The 17,885-nt window shown below is 51.1% G+C and overlaps 1 protein-coding gene and 1 long non-coding RNA gene across 9 annotated transcripts in view; one reads left to right on the forward strand and one right to left on the reverse strand.

Annotated features, from left to right (window-relative positions):
• The window catches only part of TRPV4 (transient receptor potential cation channel subfamily V member 4), a 53,103-nt gene that overhangs the window by 14,638 nt on the left and 20,580 nt on the right, over positions 1–17,885 (reverse strand). For 6 of the 8 annotated variants that reach the window (XM_077954916.1, XM_077954920.1, XM_028829845.2 and 3 more), the window contains 5 exons: positions 16,972–17,388; positions 10,971–11,143; positions 5,722–5,874; positions 3,329–3,469; positions 1,352–1,650 (listed from right to left, as the gene is read on the reverse strand). In XM_077954916.1, coding sequence (XP_077811042.1) covers positions 1,352–1,650; positions 3,329–3,469; positions 5,722–5,874; positions 10,971–11,143; positions 16,972–17,388 — 1,183 coding nt within the window. Of the gene's footprint in view, positions 1–1,351; positions 1,651–3,328; positions 3,470–5,721; positions 5,875–10,270; positions 10,444–10,970; positions 11,144–16,971; positions 17,389–17,885 lie in introns of those variants that run through there. The other 2 variants (XM_077954919.1, XM_077954921.1) reach the window with 2 other exon arrangements.
• LOC144333041 (uncharacterized) lies at positions 5,021–17,800 on the forward strand. The gene is made up of 3 exons (XR_013401370.1): positions 5,021–5,094; positions 16,020–16,266; positions 16,850–17,800. It is a non-coding gene; the product is annotated as an uncharacterized LOC144333041 (long non-coding RNA).

Below are 17,885 nucleotides of genomic sequence, written 5' to 3' on the forward strand. Positions count from 1 at the left end.
GGCTAATATTTCTGTATTTTTAGTAGAGACGGGGTTTCACCATGTTGGCCAGGCTGGTCTTGAACTCCTGACCTCAGGTGATCCACCCACCTCAGCCTCCCAGAGTGATGGGATTACAGGCGTGATCCACCGTGCCCAGCCAGGATTTGGGGGGTTTTTTTGAGACAGGTTCTTGCTCTGTTGCCCAGGCTGGAGTGCAGTGGCACTATCACAGCTCACTGCAGCCTCAATCTCCTGGGCTCAAGTGATCCTCCCACCTCAGCCTCCCAAAGTGTTAGGTTTACAGACATGAGCCACCGAGCCCAGCCGAAGCTAGGATTTAAGCCGGAGCCTTTCTACTGCCTCAGGGTCCTGGAATAATTGCAATTTCAGTTTTTATTTATTTATTTATTTATTTATTTATTATTTTATTTATCTATTTATTTATTTATTTATTTATTTTTACTTTGGTTTTTATGTATTTAGGATCTCACTATGTTGCCCAGGCTGGACTTAAACAATCCTCTCACCTCAGCCTCCCAACTAGCTGGCATTACAGACATGTAAGTGAGCACTTATTGCCTCTCCTGGGCTCCTTCCTAAGAGCCTTATGTGGATACTGCATTTAATTGTCACAACACCACACCAGAGGGCACTCGTATATCCCCATTTTACAGACAAGGAAACTGAGGCACAGAAAAGGGAGATGAGATGTCTGAGGTCACGCACTGGGAAGTGGTAGCCCCAGGGCTTGGACAGGTGTTCCTGCCTCTAGGGCACTCCAGACTTGGTTCCCAAACACAGTGACAGTGCCCCCCAGAGGACATTTCAGCAACGTTCTGGAGATATTTTTGGTGGTCACAAGTATAAGGGAAGAGCATCTGGTGGGTAGAGACCCGGGATGCAGATCAATGTCTGGCAAAAGCACAAGATGGTCCCCACCACAAAGAACCTGCCGCCCAAAATAATCGTGCTGAAGTTGAGAAACCCTTCTCCAGGCCCCATGCTGTGCAGCCCAGAAAGGGGAAGGAACTAGGGCAGGGGCACTCAGCAGGTTCGAGGCTGGGAGCACTGCTGGGCTACAGCCCTGGGACTCACTTTCCTATCAGCGGCGCATCCTGGCTGGTGGGGGTGGAGTGGTGAACATCCATTAGGGTGACATGAGGCAAGAGGCTCAGGGATGAAGCTAAGAAGCTTGGCTGGACACTAGGGAGCCATAGCAGGTTCTTGAGCTGGGACATCTGCACACTGGGGTTGGCGTGTTGGGAGGTGTGTGCACATATCAATAATGAATACCAGCAGCAGACCCTCATGTGTGTGTGCAGAGGGGCACAAGTGGGTGGATCAGCTGTGCCCCCAGCTGTACACTCACCCCAATCTTGCCCGTCTTGGCAGCCATCATTAGGGGTGAGAGGCCATCGTTGTTGAGCACGGCCTCCAGGTTGCTGTCGGGGAAGAGGCGGGCACACTTCAGCAGCAGCAGGTCATACATCTTGGTAACGAACTTGGTGTTCTCACGGGTGTTGTCGGCGATGGCCACCAGCGCGTGCAGCACCGTGTTGCCTCGCGAGTCCTGGCGCCGCATGTCTGCCTTCTTGTGGGGGTTCTCCGTCAGGTAGTTGACAATGTGGGGCTGGTTGGTGCAGGCAGCCAGCGACAAGGGCAGCTCCCCTACGGGCCAGGGTGGAGGGTGGGAGGTCAGCGAAGGGGGCCCAGGGTGGGACTCTGCCAGCAGACACTCGGGGGATGGACACTGTGGCACTCTGAGGATGATGGAGACAGTACCAGCAGTGGATATGAACTGCACGTTTCTCTGGGTGATGCCAGGGTGATAGGGTGTGGCTAGTTAAGGGCACAGCCATGCGAGTCGGAGGCTGTCAGGGACTGGATACATCCAATGATGGAATTATTATTATTATTATTTTTGAGACAAAGTCTCACTCCGTCGCCCAGGCTGGAGTGCAGTGGCACAATCTCGGCTCACTACAACCTCCACCTCCTGGGTGCAAGCAATTATTGTGCCTCAGCCGAGTAGCCGGGATTACAGGCATCTGCCACCACACCTGGCTAATTTTTGTATTTTTAGTAGAGACAGGATTTCACCATGTTGGCCATGCTGGTCTCAAACTCCTGACCTCAAGTGATCTGCCCCCCTTGGCCTCCCAAAGTGCCGCGATTACAGGCAAGAGCCACCGTGCCCAGCCGATGATGGAATTCTTTGTGTGACTTTGTCCCTGAGCTGCACATAATGAGTGCCTTTAAGCACGGGCAAGATTCAAAATATTTCATGAGTCCAGCGATGACAACGGCAGTGGTGGGCTTTGGGCCTGGTGATGTTGGTCCCAGCATAAACCAGATTAAAGGACACAGACAATACAGGCTGGGTGCTGACAACACAGCCCAAGGGCCTCTCATGATCCCCACTGCACAGCTGGGGAAGGTGAGGGAAGTGAGGTCACATGCCTGGAAAGTGCAGAGTGAGGATTTGGCTTTTTTTGTTGTTTTCTTTTTGCTTTTTAAAGACAGAGTCTTGCTCTGTTGTCCAGGCTGGAATGCAGTGGTGCAATCACAGCTCACTGCAGCCTCGAACTCCTAGGTTCAAGTGATCCTCCAGCCTTGGCCTCCGAAGCAGCTGGGATTACAAGCACATGACACCATGCCATCTAATTTTTTTTTTTTTTTTTTGAGACAGAGTCTCACTCTGTCACCCAGGCTGGAATGCAATGGGGAAATCTTGGCTCACTGCAACCTCTGTCCCCCAGGTTCAAGCAATTCTCCTGCCTCAGCCTCCCATGTAACTAGGATTACAGGCACCCACCATCATGCCCAGCTAATTTTTGTTATTTTTGTAGAGATGGGGTTTCACCATGTTGTTGGCCAGGCTGGTCTCGAACTCTTGACCTCAGGTGATCCATCTGCCTTGTCCTCCCAAAGTGCTAGAATTACAGGCATGAGCCACCACGCCCAGCCATTTTTTAAATTTTTAAAAGAGACAGAGTCTTGCTATGTTGCCTAGCCTGGTCTCAAACTCCTGGCCTCAAGCGATCCTCCTGCCTTGACCTCCCAAAGTGCTGGGATGACAGGTGTGAGCCACCGTGCCTGGCTGGAGTGAGGATCTGAATCCAGGTCCATGGTGCCAAGTTCCCCAATAGCACTTACACCTCAGAGGCAAGGGCCCCGTGACCAAGACCGGCGTGCAGCCTGTGCTCCAGAGTGCTGTCTGCGCCCATGGCCAGAGTGGCCCTGGGTGTCTGGAGGATGGTCAGGGCTGCAGACACCAAGCAGTATCACACTATCTCCCGCCATGCTTCTCCAGCATGCTGTCGGCCCCCACCACACCCCTCCTTACCAAAGTAGAAGTAGCCTCCCTCATCCTTGGGCTGGAAGAAGCGCCCACGGGCCTGGGCGTGGACGTCAGCTCCTTGGGCCACGAGGAGCTCCACGTAGTGTTTGCAGCGACGCTCGATGGCGATGTGCAGGGCCGTCTGACCTGGAGACAGGGGACAGTCATTCAGGGCCCTGGCGGGGCAGAGACCCAGCCAGGCTTGCTGGGGGTGGGGGTGGGGTGCAGGATGTAGAAATTGGGGTGGGAAATGCAGGGAGATTCCTGCCCAGCAACACCCAAGGGCAGCAAATAGGCCCTTGGATATTCCCCAGGATCCATCGCAGAAGCAGAATCTCAAGCCCAAAGGATACCCAGTTTGTGGAATCCTGAATGTGAGAACTTTTTAGATTCATAAGACGCCTTAAAAATCCTAGAGGAGGCCAGGTGCAGTGGTTCACGCCTGTAATCCCCGTGCTTTGGGAGACCGAGGAGGGAGATCACCTGAGCCCAGGAGTTTGAGGCAAGCCTGGGCAACACAGTGAGACCCCATCTCTATAGAAATGTTAAAAATTAGCTGGGCCTGGTGACTTACCCCTGTAGTCCCAACTACTCAGGAGGCTGAGGCAGGAGGATTGCTGAAGCCTAGCAGTTCAATACCAGCCTGGGCAACTGATAAGGTTTGGCTCTGCGTCCACACCTAAATCTTACCTTGAATTGTAGTTCCCATAATCCCCCCGTGTCATGGGAGGGACCCCATGAAAGGTAATTTAATCATGAGGGCAGTTACCCTCGTGCTGTTTTGATGGTGAGTGAGTCCTCAAGAGATCTGATGATTCTATAAGGGGCTTTTCCCCCTTTTGCTTGGCACTTCTCCTTCCTAGAACCATGTGAAGAAGGGCATGTTTGCTTCCCCTTCCACCATGATTGTAAGTTTCCTGAGGCCTCCCCAGCCCTGCGGAACTGTGAGTCAATTAAATCTCTTTCCTTTATACATTATCCAGTCTTGGGCAGTTCTTTATAGTAGCATGAGAACAGACTAATACAACAACATGAGACCCCGTCTCTACAGAAATTTTTAAAATTAGCCTGGCATGGTGGTCCATGCCAGTGGTCCTAGCTACTTGGGCGGGTGAGGTGGGAGAATCGCTTGAGCCCAGGAGATCAAGGCTGTAGTGAGCCATGATCACACCACTGCACTCCAGCTTGGGTGACAGAGCAAGAACCTGTCTCAAAAAAAAAAAAAAAAAAGAAAAAAGAAAGAAAAAAGAAAGAAAAATCCTAGAGGAAACAACAGTACCTTGGCCTCCCAGAATTTTGGACTCAAGATAAAATATTCCTGGATTTTGAATCTTAATATCCAGGCATCTGAAGGTCAACTCTGATTTACAGAATCTCAGAATTCAGAACTGGGGAGCTTGGCCCCCTGCTGCCTTTGCCTCTCAGAGCTTGTGAGCTCAGGACTCATTATCATGGAGCCTTAGAGCACCCACCACCGCAGCATCCTAGGGCAGATCCCCAGGTCATGATCCCTAGACTCGCTGCATCTCAGAAGCTTGGAATCTTTTTTTTTTTTAGACAGGGTCTCATTCTGTCACCCAGGCTGGAGCTCAGTGGCACAATCATAGCTCACTGCAGCCTCGATCCTCTGAGTTCAACGGATCCTCCCACCTCAGTCTCCCAAGTACCTGGGACTACAGGTGTGCACCAACATACCTGGCTTTTTTTTTTTTCTTTTTTTTTTTTTCGGGATGAGTCTTGCTCTTGTCTATCACCCAGGCTGGGGTGCAATGGCATGATCTCGGCTCACTGAAACCTCTACCTCCCGGGTTCAAGCGATTCTTCTGCCTCAGTCTCCCAAGTAGCAGGGATTGCAGGTACATGCCACCAAACGTGGCTAATTTTTGTATTTTTAGTCAGGACGGGATTTCACCATGTTGTCCAGGCTGGTTTTGAACTCCTGACATCAAGTGATCTGCACCCCCCACGTTGGCCTCCCAAAGTGTGCTGGGGTTACAGGCAAAAGCCACCGCACCTGGCCCTATTTTTTTTTTTTTTTTTTTTTTTTTTTTTTTTTTTTTGCATTTTTAGTAGGGACGGGATTTCACCATGTTGGCCAGGCTGGTCTTAAACTCTTGCCCTCAAGCGATCTGCCCCCCTTGGCTTTCCAAAGAGCCACCATGCCCGGTGGAATCTTCTGTTCTGAAACTCAAAACAAAGTTGGAAGGGGTAGTTACTGTTCCTTCATCCATCCATCCATCCATCCATCCATCCATCCATCCATCCATCCATTCATTCATTCGTCAGGTCCTGGGTACAGGCTGGCACTTAGGCCCAGATCAAAGCTCTCAGGGGTCAGACAAGCAAAGGACAGTATCTCCACCAGCCCTCATGGCACCCCTGCGCAGCCCGGGGCCCACCTCGATAGTAGATGTCGCGGAAGGGCGAGTTGATGAACTCCCGCATGTTGCCGGTGCGCTCCGCGATGTCCAGCAGCACAGGGATGGTGTCATTGCGGCCACTGCTCAGGTTCAGCAAGGCCTTGGGCAGGCAGGTCTTCCCTGTAGATGGCTCTAGCAGGAGAGACATACAAGATGAGGCGGTGCTCCAGCCCGTGACCTTGAATTTGTAGGCATCGGAGTACAGAGCACTGGGTAGGCGGTCAGACATCTTGGCTGCCAACATCTCCTCTCCGAGCCTGTTTCCTCATCTGTCCAGTGGGGACCCAGGGCCACTCTATCTGCCTCCAGTGGTGCTGAGAGGGTGCAATAAACTCATGGGCTTAGGTGCTTTGAAATGTGAGAGGCTTCAGCCTACAGATTGGTATTTATTTAATTAATCTTATTTGGGAAGATTTTTTATTTATTAATATATATATATTTTTTAAGAGACAGGGTCTCACTCTGTCATCCAGGCTGGAGTATAGTGGTGCAATCCTAGCTCATTGCAGCCTCCAATTCCTGGGCTCCAGTGATCCTCCCACCTCGGCCTCCCAAGTAGCAGCTAAGACTACAGGTGTGCACCTCCATGCTTAACTAATTTTTTAATTTTTATTTTCGTAGAGAAGGGATCTCACTATGTTACCCAGGCTGGTCCCAAACACCTGGCCTCAAGTGATCCTCCCACCTCTGCCTCCCAAAGTGCTGGGATTACAGGTGTGAGCCACCACACCTGGCCCTTGAAAAACATTTTTGTAAAGTGCTTCATAAACAAGTAAATGGTGAGAATGCTGGGTTAAGCAAAGCCAACCATATTTCCTTACTACAGCACTTCTCAGCGCCTTTCATACACGAACAGGGACTGTGAACCTCTAAAAGCAAGACGCACTAGGCAGCGCTCACCCACCTGTCAGAGCACAGAGTCCTTTTCCCATGAAGCGTTTACGCTGCGGCCCCTAGAAGGGAGTGGAGGGGTGTAGGGTTCCCCAAAGTGCGGGACTGTGTGCCACAGTGGACGCGAACTGACCTTAGGAGAGTCAGGAGAGAATCTTGGGGATTCTAAGGGTGCAACAATAATAACCCTGAAGGTTTCATCCACTATTGAAACTTTCTCACGAAGTCATTTCTCTGTTTGGTACTAGCAGGTCCTTAACGCCTCTCACTAACACTTGCTAATATCTCTTTGCAAGTTTCTTCCTATTGCAGCTATTTTTATGGTTACCTGAGTTGATTTATATCTCAAAAGAGTAAGTTGAAAACTCCCCTGTGAATCAAGGACAGGGCAAAATCATGCCAGGGGCTCGGGAATGGCCAGAGAGTGGGAGATGCAGGTGTGGGTTCAGGCATCCGTTCTGAAGCCAGGCACCTTGGGTTTGAGGCCTGGCTTTGCTTCCAACAGCTGTATGACCATTTCTCTGCTTAGGGTCCTTTCTGGCTAAATTAAAGCTATGAAGGGAAATCGAAGAGCAAATCAGTATTTGTTGATTAGCCCAGTACCAGGCAGATAGGAGTCTTTGATAAATATTAGTGTTGCTGTTATCATTCCATGAGACGGGATTTAGGAACCGTCTCCCTAAATGCCAGGAATCAGTGGGGCAGACTCACAGAGACCTGAATTCTAGTCTTGACCCTTCCAAGAGCAGGGTTGTTTGGGACAAGCCTCGTCCCCAGTTGCTTTCCCACTGTCCACCTGGCGCCCAGCTCAGAGGCGACACCATCCCTCTCATGGAATAATGTGGCCCAGCCACTGTCCCTCCCACATGCCTAAGACACTTCCCTCATTTCCCTCATTTTCCCCAGCATCTCTGGCCTTCCTTCATCCACTTTCCACATAGCAGCTGGAATGGTCACTTCAGACTGCAACTGACCATGGTGAACCACAGGGCTTTTGCATCTGCTGTCCCTGAACCCCCACCCCAATCTGAAACATTCCTCCCTCCTCTTTTCACCTGGTTAACTGCACCTCACTCAGACTCTGCTCAAGTGTCACCTCCTCCAGGAAGCTCTCCTGGATTTTCCCTAACTAGGTCAAATCCTCCAGTACAGACTTTTGTTGACACCTGTTACAGTTTGTAACTGTGTGCTTATTTCTGTGGTTGCTTGATCAATGTTCATCCTGTCCAGGAGCCTGTGGGCACCTTGATGGCACGGTGATGCCTGCTTTGCTCACTATTGTTCGGCCTCTGCCAAGCACAGTGCTTGGCATGTGGTGGGTGCCCCACAGCCATTTGCTGAGTTAACACACATCGAATGAAGGAGAGGGCCGGGCACCCCGGGCAATTCCAAACCATAGGTGACCCAAAGTGGAACGAGAGACCCTAGATTTGGGCTTTCAGACACGGGTTATAGACCCAGGGACCAGGCGCCTGGGTGCTGGGAGGAGATGTCAGGAGCAGGATCTTCCCAGAGAGGAGGTGGAACATGCAGTTCCAGAAACCAGCCACCAGGTGGCGAAGTGGCTCTGCCCAGGGTGGGCTGCTGTAGCCAGGGGCTCTAAATTGACAATTGCCAAATTGGAGGTTGTGAAAGTTTGCGGAGGGGAGGTGGGGGCAGGGGAGGGTGTCCCAGACTTCCCTGATAATCAGATGAGCTCATGACCCTTTAGCCATGCAGGGATGGATCCAGGTTTTATGGGACCTGGACTAAGTCCAGGACCTTAGAAAGGGCCTTAGCTAGGGGCCCTGGCACTTAATTAGTATCACGGACCTTACAGTAAGTCTCCCTCTACGCACATACACTACCCTCTGCAATTTCAGAGACCCACCTCCCACACTCATGCACAGACACACATGGATCTGGGGGTTCCTGGACTGTGCTAAAAGCCCCCAACTCAGTCCTGAATTCAGGAGAAGCCAGAGGCCTTGACAAGCCAGCCTAGTGCTGAAGGCACAGGTGCCAGCGTCCATCTCCCAGGATTCGCTCTACACCAAGATTCCCCACCTTTGCCTCACGTACTTGGTGGACCAGGAGAGGCCATTTGGCCAGGGCTTAAACATGGGTTATCTGCAAATGAGATTATTCATGCCGTCACTGAGCTACTCCAGGAGCAGAGAGAAGCCCCACCCTCCCACAACTCTAAACTTGTGCCTCCAAATGAGGCCACATTGTCTGGCCGGGAACCATGAATATTTTTCATAAATCCAGCAATTGTCTTTTTTTTTTTTTTTTTTTTTTGAGACAGAGTCTCGCTCTGTTGCCCAGGCTAGAGTGCAGTGGTGCAATCTTGGCTCACTGCAACCTCCGCCTCCCAGGTTCAAGTGATTCTCCTGGCTCAGCCTCCTAAGTAGCTGAAATTACAGGTGTGTGCCGCTAAGCCTGGTTCTTTTTTTTTTTTTTTTTGTATTTTTAGTAGAGACAGGGTTTCACCATGTTGGCAGGGCTGGTCTCAAACTCCTGACCTTAGGTGATTCACCTTCCTCGGTCTCCCAAAGCGCTGGGATTATAGGCATGAGCCACCATACCCAGCAATTGTTTCCTGGTAGACACAATGATACTGCATCGTATTGTTTCAGTGTAAGAATGAGGTTGAGGCCAGCCTTAATGGCTCACGCCTGTAATCCCAGCACTTTGGAAGGTTGAGGCAGGAGGATCACTTGAAGCCAGGAGTTTGATACCAGCCTGGGAAACATAGTGAGAGCCTGTCTCTTAAAAAAAAGAAAAAAAATTTTAGCCAGGCATGGTAGCTTGCACCTGTAGTTCCAACTACTCTGGAGGCTGAAGCAGGAGGATTGCTTGAGGCCAGAAGTTCAAGGCTGCAGGGAGCTGTGATCACACCACAGCATTCCAGCCGGGCGACAGAATGAGACCCTATCTCAAAAAAAAGAAACAGGTTGATAAAGATATATGCGGATGATGTGGCACAGACTTGTTCACCCTGTTTGGGAACTGAGTTTATTTAAAGTAACTGAGGTCTTAAAAAATGGCCTCTTCTGGTTGGGCGCAGTGGCTCATGCCTGTAATCCCAGCACTTTGGGAGGCTGAGGCAGGCGGATCACGTGAGATCATGAGTTCGAGACCAGCCTGACCAACATGGAGAGCCCTCGTCTCTACTAAAAACAAAGAATTAGCCAGGTGTGGTGGCACATGCCTGTTATCCCAGCTACTTGGGAGGCTGAGGCAGGAGAATCACTTGAACCCAGGAGGTGGAGGTTGTGGTGAGCAGAGATCACGCCTTTGCACTCCAGCCTGGGCAACAGGAACAAAACCGTCTCAAAAAAAAAAAAAAAAAAAAAAAGCCTCTTCTGACATCCCTGAAGCTTCCTCAGACTTAGGCTGGAGACCAACCATGGACAGCCTTCCAAGATGGGCCCTTCTTCATAGCAGGTGTCCCAATTCTTTTCTTTTTTTCTGTTTGTCACCCAGGCTGGAGTGCTGCAGCCTCAGCCTCCTAGGCTCATGCAACCCTCCTGCCTTGGCCTCCCAAAGCACTGGGATTACAGGTGTGGTGAGCCATCATGCCCAGCCTAAGTGTTACATTTCTTGACATGGTATCTTGACTTGTGAGATCAAGGCCAGTTTAATAATGGCTTACCCAGAACCCAGCACATCGCAGGTGGCTGATTTGGGTGCAGGTGTTCACAGGTAAGGCCTGGGGCTGTGGAGGGTGCCGGTGTCCTGAGGTGGGTGTTTTGAATCTGGACAAGGCTGAAGGGTGAGTTCTCTGGGCTGGGGCTTCAGCCTAGGAAGGGGAGCCCTAAAGTTGGGCTGGGGTGGAGCAGACCCCAAGAAGTAGAATCAGGACTACCAGCCCGGACACCCTGCCCATCCCTCCAGACCTTTCCTCAGGGGAGCAGGAGCTCCAGGACTCCAGCTGCCTGCACTGGGTTCTTTGTGGGATGAGAGCCAGGAGTATGCTGTGATTATTCCCCAGTTTACAGATGAGGAAACAGAGGCTCAGAGAAGTCACACATCACTTAAGTGGTAAAGGTGGGATCTGAACCCAGGTAGGTGGACTCTGCTTACCCACTACACTAACCTTTTCATAAATAAGGGCTGAATGAATGAATGAATGAACGAGTGGAGGTAGCTGAGGCCCAGAGAGGTGAAGGACACACAGGACCAGACTCCCTGTCCAGTCTGGCACTTTCCAGACTCCCTGTCCATTGGCACTTTCCAGGCCAATGCAATCCACTGACCCAAAGGAAGAAGCTGAGGGAAAAGGGGGCCCCCAATGCCAGGCTTCCCCCACACCCCTGGCTGTCCCACTGGCTATGCCCATCTGGGTGGCTCACCTCGAAATTCCTCATCAGTCAGGCGTTTCTTGTGGGTCAGCAAGAAGGGGAGCAGCCCATCCAGGTCGGCAGTGGAGCCCCGGGACACAATGTCAAAGAGGATGGGCCTGTTGAAGACTTTGAGGATGGGGGGCGGCTGGGGGGCAGGGGCTTTGGGGCTCTGCGGCTGCTTCCTGGAGGAGGTAGGGAGGCAAGTTGATGGGAGGGCTCATCCCCTGCCTGCCCCACTGTCCCTGGCCTTAGGGACCCAGAGACTGTGGCGGGGGGCAGGCAGTTGAAGCCCTACAAGGACAGAGTGAGGTAGGTGGGGCAGCTGTAAAAACTAAGGAATGTTTTATCCAACAAACGATAGCTAGTACTACTGTGTGTTGGGTGGAGACAAACAGAAAGAAAGAAACGCACAGACTGCCCATACATCTATCCACCCATCCATCCACACATCCACTCACCCACCCGTCCATCTATCCATCCATCCATCCATCCTTCCATCCATCCATCACTCATCCATCCATCTACCCATCCACCCTCTCATCCATCTATCCACCCATCCATCCATCACTCATCCATCCATCTACCCACCCACCCACTCCTCCATCTATCCACTCGCCCATCCATCCATCCATCACTCATCCATCCATCCATCTACCCATCCACCCACTCTTCCATCTATCCACCCATCCATCCATCACTTATCCATCCATCCACCCACTCATCCATCCATCCATCCACCCACCCACCATTCACCCATCCACCTACCTACCTATCCATCCATTCATCATTCATCCATCCATCCACCCACTCATCCATCCATCCATCACTCATCCATCCATCTACCCATCCACCCACCCACCCATCCATCCATTCATCCACCCATCCACCCACCTGCCCATCCATCCATCCATCACTCATCCATACATCCACCCACTCAGCATTCACCCATCTACCTACCCACCCATCATCCATCCATCACTCATTCATCCATCCATCCCTCATCCATCCATCCATCCATCCCTCACTCATCCATCCATCCACCCACTCATCCATCCATCTACCCATCCACCAACCCATCCATCCATCACTCATCTATCCATCCACACATCCACCCACCCACCCACCCATCCACCCATCCATCACTCATTCATTCATCTACCCATCCACTCACTCCTCCATCTATCCACCCATCCATTCATTACTCATTCATTCATCCACCCACTCGTCAATCCACCCATCCATCCCACCCATCCATCCATCCATCCAACTGCCCATCCACCCACCCACCCACTCATGTATTAGTCATTTATTGAGTACTTACTAAGGCAGAGAGACTGAAAGAGACAAAAAGAAAGAGAAAATAAAGAAACAGCAGACTAAAAGATGAGGCATTTAATCCATTCATTCCATAACTAACCCATTAATGTATTCATTCAGCAAACATTTGAGACAAATGAGGCCATGCTCATATGTACTTGCTCATGGCCCACCACAAGGTAAGCACTCAATAAATGTTAGTTGATATTACCATTATTAATGAGTGCCTACTGTGTGTCTGGAGCTTGTATGTGCATGGGAGAGATGTGGAGCTACAGAGACAGATGGAGGAAGGGCGTGGCACAGAGAGGGTTGGGAAGAGAAGAGATGGAGAAAGGAAGGAAACAGACACTAAGAGAAGGAGGGCTTGGAGACACTCATTCAGTCATTCAACAAGCATTTTTTTGGCACCTTTTATATGCTAGGTTCTGGGAGAGAAGAGCTAGCCCAGGGCCACCATGAGGCAGGAATGCTCTCTCTGTCACGTTCTTACCTGGCCCAGTGCCTGGCACATCTTGGGATGCAGTAAGACTCTGTTCAATGAATAAGAGGCTAAAGAGGAGGAAGATGGAGGCACAGGGTCTGGGAAGGAGAAGAGGGGAGAGTAGGGGAACAGAGAAAACCCTAACAAGAGGCAGCGGGGCCAGAGGGGAAGGGGGAATGCAGTTGGGAAAATTGAGGCCAGGGCAGGTTGTGGAAGCAGGTGGGACAGGGTTGCAAGGGTGGACAAAGCCGGCATCTGGCTGTACCCAGCCTGTCTTGCCATGAGAAGGGGACAGCCACTCTCTTCCTTTCCTCTTTGCCGGGGGTTGAGATTTTCCATCTCAGGGCAGGTGCTGGGAAAGGGGGTCATTAGCATCCACAGTAGGGTAAGAGGTGTGCTCTCCTGTTGACAGGGGCACAGGCACAGACACAGCCTCTAATGAGGGCACTTAGGCAGCCACCACTATACCTCTTCCTGAACTTTGACCTTTGAGCCAAAATAAAAAGGAATACTGCCCCTGCCAGATCTCACTGAGGCAGCCCTCAGGACTCAGCAGCGCCCCACTTCCTCCACCAGCCTGGACTTCCTGGGGTGGGGGTGGGGGTGGGGGTGGGGAGGAGGGCTTGCAGGAGGGGTCCGAGGGAGGCAAAGGGGAGACACAGAGCCCACTAGCTTTCAACAGGACCTGGGAGGGCTTGGGGACAGAAGGATGGGAACCCTGGGCACTCTGCTGCTCTGGCCCTCAGTTTCCACCTCTGAGCAGAGGTGGTACAGATTTTTCAGCACACGGACAACTGTGAAGCCCTGTTCCTTGGACATATCTGCAGAGCCTCTCCAGCCTTAGGCCCTTGCACTCACATTTCTCTCCACCTAGGACACCCTTCCCTCCCTCTCTGTGGCTGCCCCTTCGCAGCCCTTAGCTTTAGGCTTGAATGTTGACTCCTCCAAGAAACCCTCCTGGATTACCTTTCTTGTATCCACCCACTCTCTAACTTCAGCACCTCCCTCAGCTCACATGGCATATCCATGTGCTCAGCTACTTGCTTCTTGCCTGTCTCACCCTCTAAACTGAAAGTGTTGCCTGAGTAGAGGTGGATCTGGTCTGGCTCAGCCAGTAGCCTCAGGACCAACCCCACTGACTGGCAGATAGTGGGCACTCAAGAAACATCCACTGACTGGGTGTGGTGGCTCACGCCTGTAATCCCAGCACTTTGGGAGGCCGAGGTGAACGGATCACTTGAGGTCAGTAGTTCGAGACTAGCCTGGCCAACATGGTAAAACCCTGTCTCTACTAAAAATACAAAAATTAGCCGGGCGTGGTGGTGCACACCTGTAGTTCCAGCTACCCGGGAGGCTGAGGCAGGAGAATCACTTGAACCTGGGAGGAGGAGGTTGCAATGAGCCAAGATCGCACCACTGCACTCCAGCCTGAGTGACAGAGCAAGACCCTGTCTCAAAAAAAAAAAGAAAAGAAAAGAAAAAGAAAAGGAAAGGAAACATCCACTGAATGAATCAATGACTCTGTGAAAAAATAAAGCGGGCAGCTCTTGACCAAGCAAGGGCTGCGAAGGTGAATGGGCTCCATCCAAGAGATAAATGAATCCATGGCCAGCAAGGGGAACAGAGGAGGACCAGGCAAGCCCAGGTCATCTCCAGACCTCAGGACCATCCTCCAGGACACACACACAGGCAACCAAGAGGGGATTTCACGGAGCAGCTGAGGAAAGGGTCAATTCAGGGCACATTAGGGACAGCAGGGCCGGGACCGAGAAAGGATATGGTTCAGCAGGGCCTGCTGAGGCTCAGGAGGAGCTGGCTAGGAGACTGTAAGCCCTGCTCCCTTCCCCAAACTGCCAAAAGCTCGTGGAAGTCCCTGGGCTTCCTAAAGGACCAGGAGGGAGGGCTCAACCTCACAAAGCAGGGAGTCTGCAGGTGACAGACAACAGGGTCATGCTGGAAGCAGAACCCGGGATGACTGAGTTTGCAGAGTGCCACACAAACCACATGAGATGCCAGGCAAATGCCTCTGAGTCTAGAGTCTGGGCTGCAAGACTCAGCTCAGCAGAACCCACTGCGGGAGGATGGGGACCAGACAAGGTGGTCGAGGTGGGCTGGAGGCTCCCTGTCCCCAGCTAGGCCTGGCATGGAATACATAACAGGAGCCACATGCTGTCACCCCATCCAGGGCTTCTCTCCACTGTCTTTTCTTTCAGCAAGGCTGTCATTATGGAAAAGAAAGGGTGAATGCCTCGGGGTTTCCAGCTCTTTCTAAGCCTCAGGAAAGCCACTGGATGGCCAGGAATGGAGGTGATGCTTGAAGAAGACCCAGGAAGGGCAGCTGGCTGTGTGCCGGGAAGAGAAGGTAGGGAGATGGATGGATGAATAGATGCAAAAATGAAAGAAAAGATGAGCAAATGAATAAATGAATCAGTGACTAAGCAAACAAAGGAACGAATGCACAAATGGATGGACAGAGAGCTGGGTAAATAAACTGGCGGTTAGAAGAGAGAAGGAGGGGAAGGAAAGACAGAAGGCAGGCAGGTGACAATCAAGCATGAGAAATGGAATGAATGAATGAATGAATAGTTTGATAGCTGAATGGCTAGATGAATAGAAACAGTGGGTAGGTGAGAGGATGGAATGACATTCAGACGAGAAAATGGTAGATGAATGGAAGGTTGGTTATATGGGTGTATGGCTGGACAGATGGCTGACAGATGGGTAGATGGGTAGATAGATATTTTAATGAGTGGACAATGGATGGATAGATTGGACAGGTGGACAAAAAAGTAGAAAGATGGGCATCTGGGTGAATGAATGAGTAGATGGTAGATGGATAAATGGATGGATGGATGGATGAACAGATGTATAAATAAGAAGATAAACAAATGGAAGGCTGGATGTGTAGGTGAAGAGACGGACAGACAAGTAGATGAATGGGGGACAGATGAATAGGTAGATATGTAGGTGAATAAAAAAGCAGATGAGGCTGGATGCAGTGGCTCACGCCTATAATCCCAGCACTTTGGGAGGCCAAGGCAGGTGGATCACGAGGTCAGGAGTTCAAGACCAGCCTGGCCAAGATGGTGAAAACCTGTCTCTACTAAAAATACAAAAAAAAAAATTAGCTGGGTGTGGTGGCGGGTGCCTGTAATCCCAGCTACTCAGGAGGCTGAGACGGGAGAATTGTTTGAACTCAGGAGGTGGAGGTTTTAGTGAGCCAAGATCAGGCCACTGCACTCCAGTCTGAGCAACAGAGCAAGACTCCATCTCAAAAAGAAAAAAAAAAAAAGCAGATGAATGAATGGAGAGTTAGATGAGTAAATAGTTGTATAAATGAGTGGGTGGAGGGGTGAATGGGTAAATCGGTGAATGAATGGATGAATGGATGAACAGACAAATGTCCAATGGAAGGGTGGACAGAGGGGTAAATGGGTAGAGGAATGGATGATGGATTAATAGATAGATAGATGATGAAAAGATGGATGGATGATGGATAGATGGGTAGATGGATAGATAGATGGATGGATGGATGGATGGATGGATGGATGATGGGTGGATAGATAGATGATGGATGGATGGATGGATGGATGGATGGATGGATGGATTAATGGATAGATGGACATATGGAATAATGATGAATAGATGAATAGATGGACAGATGGAAGGATGATGGATGAATGGATGGATGGATGATGGGTAGATGGATAGATGGGTGGATAGTAGATAGATGGACAGATGGAATAATGATGGATAGATGAATAGATGGATAGATGGAAGGATGATGGATAAATGAATAGATGGATGGATGAATGATGAATGATGGGTGGATGGATAGATGGATAGATGATAGATGGCTGGATGATGGATGGATGGACGGATGGATGGATGGATGGATGGATGGATGATATATGGATGGAGAGATGAATGGATTGATGGATAGATGTATGGATGGTTGGATGGATGGATGGATAGATGGATGGATGGATGGATGAATAGATGGATGGTTGGATGGATGGATGGATAGATGGATGGTTGGATCGATGGATGGATGGATGGATGGACAGATGGATAGATGGATGGACAGATGGATAGATGGATGGATGGATGAATTGACAAATATGTAGATAATAGATAGAGGGGTGGATGATGAATGGGTGAATGGATACAGAGGAGGAGACCACAGGCCAGGAATCTAACAATACTCACTCTATGATCTTCTTCCTCCACCTCTTGTTGTCACTGGGGTGGTGACGATAGGTGCCATAGTCAAAGAGTGAGTCCATGGGTGCTTTCTTGGGTCCAGGCACCACCGAGGACTCATATAGGGTGGACTCCAGCAGATCAATGGGGTTGGGCACCCCCTTGCGGAAGGCACCCTGAAACTTCATGCGCAGATTTGGTCGCCCATCGCCTAGGCCAGCAGGGCGACTGGCATCAGCCGGTGAGGGCGAAGGGGAGCCATCCTCCCCCTCGAACAGATTGGCCAGGGAGGAGAGAGGAAAAGCCTCCCCGCCTGGGGTGCCACTCTCATCCCCGGGGAGCTCAGCCACCTCCCCGGGACCCGCGCGGGGGCCTTCGCTGGAATCCGCCATGCCTGCCCCAGGCCCGTCTGCACTGCTCAGCCTGCAAGGGGATGAAAGGGGAGTCAGGCAAAACCCAGCCAGTGGCAGGGGCTCCAGGAAGCCCCCTCCCACGTAGACAAGCAGCAGTGCTGCCAGCTGCTTCAAAGCCACCGTTGTAATGACAGGGGCGCAGGGAGGCCACTCCCAGATGTGGTTGGCCGCCAGCCTCAGGCGGGAACTGCAACAGGAGCCTCTTTTAGGAACCTGGAAACACAAATTGGCCCCAGGTCCAACTACCCTGGGCATTAGCTGAAAGAGGGTGGACTTCGGGGTCACGCTGGGACCCCATACTTGGATCCCAGACCCTACTGCTGACCAAGAAAGCCAGCTGTGGAGCCCCAGAGAGCCAAGTTCAAATCCAGGCTCCACACTTCGTCATTCCATGACATTGAGCAAGTCATAGCCTCAGTTTCCTGATCTGTAAGATGGGAATATCCAAGCCCCATGGGTAGAACATGCAGTCCAGTGGCCAGTGCAGTGCAGTGCCTGGCACGTGGT

The sequence above is a fragment of the Macaca mulatta genome, chromosome 11, assembly GCF_049350105.2.
Source record: "Macaca mulatta isolate MMU2019108-1 chromosome 11, T2T-MMU8v2.0, whole genome shotgun sequence".
Lineage (NCBI taxonomy): Eukaryota > Metazoa > Chordata > Mammalia > Primates > Cercopithecidae > Macaca > Macaca mulatta.